Source organism: Drosophila nasuta, chromosome 2L, assembly GCF_023558535.2.
Source record: "Drosophila nasuta strain 15112-1781.00 chromosome 2L, ASM2355853v1, whole genome shotgun sequence".
Classification (NCBI taxonomy): domain Eukaryota; kingdom Metazoa; phylum Arthropoda; class Insecta; order Diptera; family Drosophilidae; genus Drosophila; species Drosophila nasuta.
The window spans coordinates 21,729,838-21,742,417 of NC_083455.1; the positions used below are offsets into that span (position 1 = coordinate 21,729,838).

At 41.4% G+C, this 12,580-nt stretch overlaps 4 protein-coding genes across 9 annotated transcripts; 2 read left to right on the plus strand and 2 right to left on the minus strand.

Moving 5' to 3' along the window:
• Nucleotides 1-37: 37 nt before the first annotated feature.
• LOC132798555 (eukaryotic translation initiation factor 4E-binding protein Mextli) lies at nucleotides 38-6,756 on the minus strand. 6 transcript variants are annotated; one of them, XM_060810458.1, is made up of 10 exons: nucleotides 6,654-6,756; nucleotides 4,866-5,459; nucleotides 4,462-4,807; nucleotides 4,321-4,392; nucleotides 3,903-3,963; nucleotides 3,209-3,543; nucleotides 3,069-3,142; nucleotides 2,598-3,000; nucleotides 2,389-2,507; nucleotides 38-1,048 (listed from the first exon to the last, which is right to left on the minus strand). In XM_060810458.1, the coding sequence occupies exons 2-10, from the start codon at nucleotides 5,265-5,267 to the stop codon at nucleotides 935-937; spliced, it is 1,926 nt and encodes a 641-aa protein (XP_060666441.1). In that variant the 5' UTR covers nucleotides 5,268-5,459; nucleotides 6,654-6,756; the 3' UTR covers nucleotides 38-934. The 6 variants fall into 6 exon arrangements, with proteins under 6 accessions (XP_060666441.1, XP_060666442.1, XP_060666438.1 ...); XM_060810455.1 differs by having other exon boundaries at nucleotides 40-1,048; nucleotides 3,069-3,543; XM_060810456.1 differs by lacking the exon at nucleotides 6,654-6,756 and adding an exon at nucleotides 6,346-6,597 and having other exon boundaries at nucleotides 40-1,048; nucleotides 3,069-3,543.
• A 250-nt stretch (nucleotides 6,757-7,006) lies between these two features.
• Nucleotides 7,007-8,879, plus strand: LOC132798558 (uncharacterized ENTR1 family protein). The gene has a single exon (XM_060810463.1). The coding sequence runs from the start codon at nucleotides 7,190-7,192 to the stop codon at nucleotides 8,756-8,758; it is 1,569 nt and encodes a 522-aa protein (XP_060666446.1). The 5' UTR covers nucleotides 7,007-7,189; the 3' UTR covers nucleotides 8,759-8,879.
• A 92-nt stretch (nucleotides 8,880-8,971) lies between these two features.
• Nucleotides 8,972-9,981, minus strand: LOC132798561 (small ribosomal subunit protein uS2m). Its single transcript, XM_060810470.1, has 2 exons — nucleotides 9,873-9,981; nucleotides 8,972-9,813 (listed from the first exon to the last, which is right to left on the minus strand). The coding sequence occupies exons 1-2, from the start codon at nucleotides 9,895-9,897 to the stop codon at nucleotides 9,017-9,019; spliced, it is 822 nt and encodes a 273-aa protein (XP_060666453.1). The 5' UTR covers nucleotides 9,898-9,981; the 3' UTR covers nucleotides 8,972-9,016.
• A 77-nt stretch (nucleotides 9,982-10,058) lies between these two features.
• Nucleotides 10,059-12,157, plus strand: LOC132798557 (vacuolar fusion protein MON1 homolog A). Its single transcript, XM_060810462.1, has 3 exons — nucleotides 10,059-10,797; nucleotides 10,865-11,016; nucleotides 11,078-12,157. Exons 1-3 carry the CDS (start codon nucleotides 10,145-10,147, stop codon nucleotides 11,917-11,919), a joined length of 1,647 nt encoding a protein of 548 aa, XP_060666445.1. The 5' UTR covers nucleotides 10,059-10,144; the 3' UTR covers nucleotides 11,920-12,157.
• Nucleotides 12,158-12,580: the final 423 nt, after the last annotated feature.

Here is a 12,580-nt window from a genome sequence, read left to right on the forward strand (position 1 = left end):
ATTAATTAAATTAGCTAAAACATAAACAGAAATTCCAGAATTTTGGCATTGTTAAATATAGAAAAAACTAAAGTTTCCATAACGCATTGGACTAGAGAAAATACAATTACAAATCTTTCAACCGATATTCATTGTACAAAAAGAATAAATCAAGTTAATCGAAAAATACAAAATTCGAAAAAAAAAACATTAAATACATTTTCCATTTTTTCTTCTTGAGAATTGGTTACGTACAAAAAAGAAAATAAAGATGAATTTGAGAGAATTATGAAATGTTGCTGAGAGAAAATTAAGATTTCGTTTACTATTGAATAAAAATGCAAATTTCCATTCATTTTGGCCGTTATTAAAGTTCGAACCGCGTTTTCGTAATTTGAGTAATGCCGTTACGTTTCGAGCGTTTCCATCAATTAGTTGCATTTTGTTATTTGTTTATCTCATAGTAAGTATATTAGTAAAATATATATTCATCGTTTCTATATACTTAACTAAGAGCATCGTTTGATCATCAAAGTCTAAGATGATTGATTTTCTTGAACATTTTCCATATAAATCGTCGTCGCTTTTCTATATGTAATAGCTCCTAACTTAGGTTAGTATTTAGAATTCATTTTGATTGATTTACTTTTTTTTGGTCGATTTTTTTAATATTAAGAAATGTAAGTGACATGCTAAAGCTAAAAAAATCATAGTACAAAAACAGAAAGATAGTTCGTGTGTATTGGAAGCAAAAGTGTTGAAATATATAATCTCAATATACTTGGGAATTTAGATATCCCTTCCCCCAATGAGTCAATAACTCTCAGACACACTCCTACACATAAAGATTAGCTATTGTCAGTTATTTAGTTTGATTCTTCATCATGCTCTTCGTGTTGGTTTTCCAATATCTATATCGTTTATAGGTTTTAAGTGTTATACTCTTCTTTCATTGTTATTCATCCAAATTTTCAGTTTCGTCGGCGGCCACAATATTTCGTTTGGTAGCACTCTGAATGCTAGCTAGATATTTCTCACCATCGAACCGCTGGCTCTCATCCTGTAGATCCTGTGCAAACAAAACAAACATTTTAAGTCGAAGTGCAAAGGAAAACATTAATCTTATACCATCACTTATGGACATACAATTCTTACCTTCAATGTGATAGTGTGTGTATTATGTGTAAGCGTGCAGATGTGAGTTTGTGGAAGTTATGGGCATGTGAATTGGGTATGTCGAATTTGCAGTTAGATAAAGCCCAAGCATTTTGACTTTGCAAGTCATTATTTTATTTTACATATGTATATATGTATGACTGGTATGAATCTATATAAATTTGATGGGAATGTCTTAAAAAACGCTTACTTCTAGATTTATTACATTTAACCCTTGGTTTTCCAATTAGTCTTGTTAAACATTAATTACAGTGTGTGTGTGTGTATATATGTAAGTACGTTTGTTATTTGTAAGGGTGTGAGGTGTTTTGTGAATTCTGAATTTGCTTCGGGTTGACCGGCAACGTTTAGAATAACTCTAGCGAACACTAAAATCTGTTTCACAGCCAAAACACAGATTCTTTTTAAAGTTATACGTTAATTTCCACTTCGCTTCCTCTTTCAATGAAAACTTTAATAATAATATATTTATATATATATATATATATATAAGAGAATCATATTTGTTTCGAAGATAAAGCCTACGACTAGAAAAACTAAATGTTATTTGGATAAAACTTTTTCTTTTTTGGTTTTGTTCTTTGGATGCTATAATATAAGAATACTGAGCATAACTTTTATGAATTGGTATTCGATCAGTTTGTGAATTGAACTGCTTAATTCGAAATATTAAATTGTCCGTATATATTTGTAATGAGATTGTTATTAAAATGTCTTTTAGATAAGAGCACGATTATTATTAAACTCCTCGCTGGAGTATGCATCACACATGGCCAGCGAAAACTCATCGTTCTCGCTATAGCGCTGGAATACGGTCTTAATTTGTGATTGCTGTTGCAGCGGCAACTGCAGCTGCTGCTGATGGCTGCGGCATTTACTTGATGCACTTGATGCTGAGGCAGATGCCTCCATTGTATTTGTTATTATTTGTAATTGCTTGTTGTAGAGCTTGCGATCGCGTTCATAAGAGATCACTTTGCGTTCGGATGTGTTATCTAGCGTTACAGTTATGATCTTTGATTGCATTGGTGATTGCTTGTTAATTACATGGTTCTGATTGCTTGCATTTTGATTATTGGGGACACAATTGATTGTGGTGTTATTTGGGAGTCCAGAAAGCTGATCAGCGTCTCCTATGGTGGTGGTTGTAGTAGTTGTTAATGGCGAACTATGTGCTAGAGTGATATCAGCGCTGAGCGATGCAAAAAGATGCACATCAACGGGTTGAATTACCTTATTGCGTAGAATCGACGGCACAGTTTCCAGCATCTTTAGCCACTCTGTTGGCAGCGCCCAGGCGTGCGGACTCTTCGAGTAGTACATCAAATGTTCAATATCATAAGAGACGCGTGCTGCAATAAATATCAGTATATTTGACACTATTCAAGAACAATGGCAAACGAACTGAAATCCGTTTTACGACGACTAGTTGCACCACTTACAGGTATTCGTCTTGAGAGAATTGACAGCCTGTTCATGCTCGAACTTTTCGCGAACAGCCTTTGATTCTGGTGTAGACTCCTTACGTGAGAAATGACTGCGACGAGAGCGCGCGAGGCCATTTTGATTGCTGCCACCATTGGCGTTGACTGGTTCGGCAAAGACTTCGTCATCGCCATCACCATTGTTGTTGCCTTGTCCAGCCGCATAGTTGAGACCGATGCCGCTATCAGCCAACGGCAGTGGGTTGCCCATCATAAATTGCGGCGGTCCCGACCCAGGTAATGGTGTGGAAGGTGTTGTCACCGGACTGACCAGCGAAGTACCATCGAACGCAGCGCCCGCCTCTATGGAAGCCAAGAACTCTGAGCTGCTAAAATAGTCATCCAGCACCAGCTTTGCCACCTGCCAAACAAAGTAATAAAAAATGCAATTACTTAAGTGTAGATTATAACCAATAATTTGATACTTACGCGCACTAATTCGCAGCAGTCGCCGGTGATCTTGATGAGATGCTGGCCCACGTTCACCGTGAACTTGTATTCACCTACGGAAGCATCGTTTGTGGAATATGAATGCATAAGCAGCTGCTGATTGGGTCGCAAAACTTTACCGGCAGCAGCTGTTGCCGCCGCAGCCGCATTGGCAACCTGCTGCTGATGGTGATGATGCTGTTGCTGCTGCTGGTGTTGCTGCTGATGATGCTGCGAGATCTGCTGGGCCGCCGCAGTGGCGGTCATAAAATTCTGTGCCGAATTGAAGCTTAAACGATTGGCCAGACTGCTGCTCCCACCTGGAGTGCGTGGTTGTACGACAACGGCATCATCCGAGTTCGATGAGTTCAGCGACGAACAAGAGCCACCGGCACCGCCAGCCGATGGTGCAGGCTCCAGACGCACTGGTGAAGCGTTGCGACGAATGGTATCCTCCATCAGTTGTTTGGCATAACTGCAATATACATCAAAATGTGAGAATTTAATTCAGTAATCTTATACGCTTAAGCTTAAAAGCTATTTCTTCTGTAATCACGGCTGCAATATTTGGTATTTTTTTATAACGAAATTGGAATATCTTCTGACTGTTCATATATTAAATAGTTCCTACATGAAATTAACATTTTATTGTTTGCCAATAATAATATTCTCAAATATAATTCTGCCACTAAAAAATTTAATTCATTTTAATTAGAATATTCAACTCATAAAAAGGCTTTTCGATTTCAGATTAATATCTCACTACATCCTTCTCTACAATTCTTAACTACTGCTTACCGATTTAAAGAAATATAATATTATTCAGTAACTTACTTGATTTTATCTTCGGCCGGTCCGGTAATCTGCACTAGACGTTCCTTAGCACCAGGATTGACTGCGTTTGGAGTATATCACATTAATAGTAAAATCAGTAATCACAATTTTAATAGTTTGCAATAATAAGTGTTATATACAAATGCATTTATATGGTTTATTCAGAAATAACGAGCCGTGATCCAATTAGTGAAAAACAAAAATGCAACTGAAAATATATGGATTTCAGTGAAACGTGCTGTTTGTGAATGTGTGTGTTTGTGTAAGTTGTTCTTTAGATGCATTAGCAGGTCAATTAATATTTATAAAATGTGCGTTAACCCAATTGAAAACAAGCCAATTTGCAAAACGAAACATAATGAATGTTTGTGGACTTTTTGCTGTGTGCTTAAAGTGAAAGTAGCTGCTTTTTGGTTACCTCTTTGAAACGATATTATTGTTTCGCTAAGTTCCTCAATCATGTGAACACGACGCCCTTTAATGCCCATCACTTGTGGCCAATAGATAAGATAAGAATGTATAGGATAAATGTTGTAGTCAACAACCAAATAATACTTACCTTTGCCAGAGTCAGCATTGCGTATGACAACCTCATCCTTGCAGTACGTCTTGCCTGGAATTTTGGTGGGCTTCGGGAACTTGCCAGAGTTGCGGATGACTTCACCAGGCGGCAACAGCAGATGCTGTTGATTGGGTGAGCCGACCGCAGCAATGGCAGCTGCCTGGGCCGCAGCAGCAACTGTTGCTGCATTGAATGCAGCCGCAGCTGCTGCAGCAGCGCTGCCGCCGCCAAGAGCGCCCAAGCCGCCACCGACGCTGACACCAAATGTGGGGGAGGTGCTGAGAAAGGCTTGCTGGTTGCCCACGATGCCGGTGGCATCGTGTTGATATTGTTCAGCGGGTAGCTACAATTAAACAAAAGACAATTATACATTTACTACACTTTAGTCATTACAAACTCACCTCAACATTGGACACCTGCTGCTTGGACTTGTAGTAGGCAATTGTGTCTTTGTCTTCCCAGCTATTGGCACGTAATTCGATCAGTTCTAGCAGCTTGAGACGCGTCATTATGTTCAATCGTTCGTCCTGCGAAGCATTGCGGAACACAACAAAAGCTCGATCCAGCGTATCCTTGGAAACCGCCTCCAGCTGCGGTCCATGGACGCGTAAGTTGTGCAACAGAAGTGTTATTGATTCCGTCGTCGTATTGCACGACTGCAGACCGACAGTCACATTATCGATCAGCTGTATCAGCTCTTCGATAACCAGGTAGCTGTTCTTCAGCGACGACCGCGACTGTGTCTTGAGCGGACGTGGTGCCTCAATGTTTTTGACAGCCCTGCCCAGATGTGTGTGTGCCATTCTGCCTCTGTTTCAGTTTCCGCCTATGACTCTCTTTTCCTCGTTCGATTGATTGTGTTTTGTTAGTTTAAGAAGCTCTGTTTTATTATCTCTCTGGTTTGTTGTTCGTTCGTTTGTTTTGCTGTGTTTTGTTGAATGTTGCGAAAGTTGAGTATGGAAGAAGAAGTCGTAGAAGCGATTCCGCACCTCCCCCTGTAAAGCAAATTAGGTCAAACTTTGCTGCAACTGTTTTTTTAATTTTGATCGTCTTAGACTAACGATAACGATAATGTAACAGCCATTGAAGTTATCGGTATCATTTACAAGACGTTTTGAATGTGCTTAAATTGCGCCGCAGCAAACGCGCACATACATATGTATGTATGTATGTATGTAAATACATTTGTATATATTGGGCTTATGTACATAATATATGCATTGTGTATATCGCATTTGCAACTGTATGATAAGCGCTAACTGATAAAATGAGATTTATTATAGTTCCAATGCCTGGCCTAGTCAAAAAGTATTAACGTACACTTAGCATAACCTCTTTGGAAAGAGCTCTGTGATTCATTGCAAAATATGAATGACAATTGCGTACGAACATTCCAAAAAAAGGTTTGCACAAAAAATGGGCACAATGGCCGTTTGTTAGTATGAATACATGTAAGTGTGTGTGAACACGCCGTGCGGCATTTAAGTTTCATTAACAAAAATAAAGCGTGCGACGCTTAATTGTTGCTGGCTTTCGACTCTTTCGCTTGGTGATGTTGCTGCTACAGATACACATAGATTCTGATTTTAAATAGCATTTACACACACAGAAATATTACAAAAAACCGCCACAGCGAACAGCAATAGAAGAAGCAGTAGCAGCAACAACAACAGCGATCATGTCCACTTATTGAATCATATGTCGAGAATAGCAACAACAAATATGACTGTGACTCTAGACTGCGACTGCGACGCCATGATGTTGACGCAGGCAGAGACTGTGGCAGCGACCGCGCTGTTAACGTCGTCTTGGGCGTAGGGCAAGTGTGCCGTTAAATATGATGCGTTACTTCACAAATGCAATCAATTCATACCGACTTACATCAATTTTATTTGACTTGACGATTATTTAGTTGAAATTTATGTGCCACCGTTTGGATATTCTTATAAAATTGAGTAATAAAATTATACGTGTGATGGAAGAAGAAACTACGCGTTGGCTGCGCAGGCAGCGCTTCACTTGCTGTTGTAACTTTTTTTTATTGTTCACCACTTTGCGAGCAAATGCCACGCTGAGCCACGACAAATAATTGTGGCCGATTAGAGTAGTTAAATGACTACATGCGCTTTTTTGGAATTGCAATTTACACAATTAAACACTAAATACAAAATAATTCACTGAAAGCTTACCAAAAAATCTCTGCGACTACTAGATCTGCAATATCGTTATCGGTGCTATCGGTAGCAATGGTAATAACGATTAATCGCTTTATTTGAAATGGTAAAATGCAATTTGTAATTAATTCAGTTGGAAAATTTTGTAGCTACTTATAAAAAACAGATGTTAAATACACTAACTTTAAGAGTTTTACTGGGATTGTTAATGCTAAAATTAATCGATATGCTTCTTTAAGATATTTTTCGATTTTTAGCATTAACAGAAGTCATTCATAAGTACAACATATATTGAATCATATTAGCCTTGAAAAACTTATTATTAACACATAAAAGTCATAAAGTTATTAATAATCTTGGCATTGTTATTGATAGAAACAGTCGTGTGGCAACCATAATCAGGAACGCAAAGCAGCCCTGGACTATCGAGAGCACCTGCAATAATTTATCGGCCTGATTTCTAAGTTTTCACGACAACCACCCTTCGTTGTTGCGCCCGTTCTTAACATTTAACAAATAATTATTAAGTATAAGTGTAAAATATCTATTAAATGGCCGAAAATACGCTCACTGAAGGCGACAAACCGCCTTTGGAGGCGACGATGAAAAAAGAATCTCAGGACGATGCAGCCGCCAAGCCGCTGAAAATGTCTTTTGCAGATTGGAAAAAGTGCAAGGAGGCTGAAGCCAACAATGAGACGGAATGCGAGGCAGCAGCAACAACAACAACAGGACGCAATGGACGACAACAGAATCAAAACAAATATGACAAGCAACACAGCTTTAATGGCAACGGCAATCGCAATAACAACAATAACAATCATCATCATAACATCAACAATAATAATAACAATGGATTCTCACCCATGAATCGGCCGCCTCCGCTGCCTTTTCCCCTTATGTCCATGGGATTCAGCAACTTTGGACCCGGTCCCGGACCCTGTGGACCGCCCCCAATGATGCCACCTCAACACGGCAACATGATGGGTCCTGGTCCAGGCCCGCGCAAGAATCAAAGGGCGTTGCAAGCGCCGCCTTTTTGGCAGGACATGATGTCGCCACAGCATCGCTCACCGCCCATTCAACCGCCCATGCCCAAGTGTCCCAGTTTGTGGAATCTCGTGCCCAAGGACAAGGGCAACAACAACAACGCTCAGCGACAGGGGAACAACAACAAGAACAAGCAACAGAATCAACCAAACAAAAAATATAAAACCAACAACACCCCAAACAGCACTTCAAAGGATGCAGCACTGATGCCGCCGCCTCCAGTACCAGGAACAACAGCAGGAAACAGCAATAGCAACAGCACCACGAGCAACCAAAATACAGCATCGCCCACTAAAGCAGTGGTGAAGAAGAAAAAGAATGGGGGAACATTTGTACAAATCGATGGAAAGTGGATACAACGACCCGAGGCGCCGCCACCACTCGAAGAGGCACCTCCCGGCACCAAGGAGGATCGACAGCGCCAGTGGCGCGAGTATCGACAGGCGATGAAACCGTTCAAGAATCGTGAATTTCACAATTGGAAACGCACCGTGCAACGGTTGAGCAAATTGCCGCGCAATGAACTCGATGAACGGCAGCTGGAACGTTTGCAAAAGGCCGAGGACTACATTGGTGCCCACAAGGCGATGTTGACTGTGAAGCATGCCGAGCACTGGGTGCAGCAGAATACACATAAAACCGATGCCACTGGTGGACAGGTTTATGTGCGCAAACAGGCGGTGACCAGCTGGGAGCGCAAGGATAACCCGAATACATTTCACCGCGGAATGTTGCCGATGCGCAACAAACAGCAAACCTTTGGAACAGGACGTGCTATCAAAGGTGGCATTGGTGGGGAGCTGACAACAACGACATCAGGAACAACTGGTCAGCCAGCTGGCGTCATTGGTGCGCCGCCACCGCCACCACCAATTGGACAGTTTCCCGATATAACTGCTGGTTACTTTAGCCAATCTCAGGGGTACAACAGCAATGTGTACGGTGGCCAGGATGTCGCCATCACTGCCGCAGGCTCCGGAAGCAGTAGTGGCAACAACGGCAGTAGTAATCCATTTTATGCTAGCTACAACACCAATTTCGTTAAGGGTGGCACTTTGCTGCCACCCTAGAACGTGGCTTGGAGTGAACGTTATACTTAGTTTGTAAGATGGACGTCGTTTCATCACTTTTTAGCCTGATATCTACAATACATGTAACATAATAAATGTAATAACTTATTCCAAGATGTAATCAAGTAGTTTGAACTGTTATTAATAACGGAATTGCTCTAGAAACATTTCGAAACACAGAAATAGCGTGCGTCGGTTTTCTTTTTTACATATTTTTATTAACAATTTAATGGTTACAATAGTAAAGCATCATTTCTCCTAGTTCTTCTTAACAAAACTGCGACTGCGTCGATCCTTGGATGACGATCCTTCCTCCAGTGGCGGTAGCCCTAGAAGTTCGCGGCGCTTTCGCTTGCCACGCCATATGGCCTCCTTGAACAGATTGCAATAGAGCTCGACGGCAGCAGGCGAATCGTCATTACCGGGCACCGGATACGTGATTAAATTGGGATTGCAATTGCTGTCCACAATGCCAATTGTGGGTATGGCCATTTTGGCAGAGTCTCGCACAGCCGTATGCTGGGTGAGCACATTGTTTTGCGTGTTGAGGAAAATACATAAGTCAGGCAGCCGAGTCACTGCATCGAACTGTACATTGGCGTTGGTAAAGATGCCGCCACGCCAGAAGCGTGTGTGCGAGAATTCTCCCGCCTCCCTCGCTTTCTGCTCCACCAACTGAGCGTTGAGGGCGTTGCGATTGAAGAACAAGATGATACCATCGCGAAAGGCAATGTGTGCCGCAACATTGAGAGCATCACGCAAATGGGCGGCCGTTTTGTCCAAATCGAAGATCAGGTGTCCCAGGCGACTCCCATAGAGATATGGACGCATGCGATCGTCAAGAGAGCCCTCTTTGTGGCCATAGTGGACGCGTGCGTTAAACAGATCTCGCACTGTGAACAGATTGTGTACCTGGAAGTAGTCGGCATGTTTTAAAATGCGCTCTTCAACGTTGGAAATGTCCTCGGGTTCGACGTCATTTGTGGCCCCGGCGGCTGCAACTTGTGTGCTTTGTGGACGTACTTGGCGTGCGCACAGTTGGCCAAAGCGAGGCACTGCAATGTGCAAGAAGCAATTTTAATAATTATATGCAGTTTAATTCAATTTAACTTACAATTATTAAAAGTTTTCCTCAACATTGTTTTACGCGTGCTGCAGCCGCTGTTTTCATAACATGAAAGCAGTGTGGACGCGTTTAATAAGACTGTGGTCAATTGCTTATATGGTATATTTTTTGAATAACTACATATGGTCCGACTGTTCGCGAAGAATATAGTTATATGGTATTTTTTATCGAATTGTAACTTGTGGGCACACTTATTTCGCGAGAGTGCCAAGAAACGCAAATAATGTTTACGTTTTGTTTGCAAATTTAACAATTTAATCATGGAAATTGACCAAACGCCCCCAAATGCCGCCACATCCGACACGAATTCAGCGTGTGGAGAGTTCATGGATGCGGAGAGTGAGCCAGAGCAAGACGAACGCGAGCTCAGCGCTGGCGATCTCTACCAGGAGGCGGAACTTGAAGCAGAGGCTGAGCAACAGCGTCATAGTATTATCTCGGAGCTGCGTGATGAGCTGAGCACGCGTTCGAGACCACGTTCGGCGCTCAGCCCAGACGGCGATGGCCCAGGGGCAGCTGCGGGACAATCTAGAGATTTAGCTGCTTCCGTAGAATCGCTGGCGCTGAGCACTTCAACGAGCGCCAGGACCGAGGATAGTGGCTCATCAAATGCATTGGACGAAGATGCCTTTGATTATCAGCATGACAGCGTGTGGCGTGGTCAGAAGAAGCACATATTTATATTGAGCGAGGCGGGCAAACCAATTTATTCGCTGCATGGAAACGAGGATAAGCTTGTCACATTATTTGGCGTCATACAGGCGCTGGTAAGTTTTGTACAGCTTGGTCAAGATGCCATAACATCTATACATGCGGGCGGCATTAAGTTTGCCTTCATGCAGCGTAATTCGCTGATTCTTGTGGCTGCCTCCCGCACCAATATGAGCATTCAACAGTTGCAACTTCAACTTAGGTGAGTAATCAAATTAATTGTGATTAATCGCAGCTAATTCTTTTTGTTGGTCATGTTCCTTTTCCAGCGACGTATACTATCAAATACTCTCCACGCTCACCTATTCACACATTTCTAAAATTTTCGAGAAGCGCAAGAACTTTGATTTAAGGCGACATCTAACCGGTAGTGAACGTTTAATCTACAATCTGCTGGCGAACGACAGCAGCAATGCCAGGGGTAAGTCTTTAATTATATGCTTGTAATATCTGATATATCTTATGTACTTGTTTGTTCGCAGTCAGTAACAATATCTTCACATTTTTGACCAACTCTATACGCGTCTTTCCACTGCCAACAACTGTGCGTTCGACTATTGTGAGCGCCATACAAAGCAATTGCTCAAAGATCAAGAAACTGGTGTTTGCCGTGCTGATAGCCAACAATAAATTGATTGCTTTGGTGCGGATGAAGAACCATTCCATTCATCCGGCGGACTTGCGTTTGATCTTCAATCTTATTGAGTGTTCGGAGTCGTTCAAGAACTCCGAAAATTGGACTCCGATTTGTTTGCCCAAATTCGATATGAATGGTTATTTGCATGCACATGTTTCTTATCTCACAGATGATTGTCCGGCCTGCCTGCTCCTCATGTCGGTAGATCGTGATGCATTCCACACATTGTCCGAAGCCAAGGAGCGCATCACGGAAAAGCTACGTCGCAGTCTTTGTCTTCAGGCCATCAAGGATGAGCTACAACAGCCGTACAATGCGAAGCTATATCAGCAGGTGGTCAACATACCCGATTTGAGGCATTTTCTGTACAAGCCAAAGGCAACGGCTCAATTGCTGTGCCCCATGCTAAGGCATCCATACAAATCTTTGCAAGAATTTGAGCGCCTCGAGGCCATCTATTGCAGCGTGTTGCATCGCATACACAACACTGCAAGGCCCCTGAAATTAATCTATGAGGTGAAGGAACGAGAAGTCGTGCTTGCTTGGGTAACAGCCACCTATGAACTGTATGCCGTGTTTGATTCGATTGTGGACAAGGCAACAGTCATTAAGAATGTAGACAAGCTAATCAAATGGATCGAAAAGGAATACGATGTGTATTTCATACGTAACCATGCGACCTTCTAAATGATTTGTATAATATTCGAAGCAATTATGACACGTGAATGTATTAACGAATGCCTGCTTAATTGTTTAGCAATACGAAACTGATGTTGTTGTGTTTGCAGTTGAAATTACTATACTACAATATAGTATATATTATGAATGATTTTTATACATAAGTCTATATGTATGCCATTTAATAAGCATGTACATTTGTAATTTAAAGCATTAAGTAAACTGAACAAAGCACTGATGTGTTTTTTTTTTCATTTATTAATTTTTCAATAATCGGAAGTGTTAGTTACGATCAGTTTAAATAACGGCTAATATGCAAATAAGCATTGCCACAGTTGTGAAAGTGTAGTGAAATTGGCAAGTAACAGGAAATTGGGTCACGCAAATTAAAACAAACATACTCTAGAAGTGTTTTAACAGAAATCTGATTAGTGGAATTAATATACAGTTTTGAATAGCACGACAACCACAAAAGCTTCTTTTAAATCACGCGCCTATTTTTACGTTGTTTAGATATTTATCGGAATCGCTATGGAATTGTATTATCGCCGTTTGAATGTTGGTATATCTCATTATCGGTGTTAAAACGTATATTTTAGAAAATTTACTTGTGGTCACACTTCGATACAGGAGCTTTGCAACAGCTTTTTTTAAGGAAACAAAAAGTCTG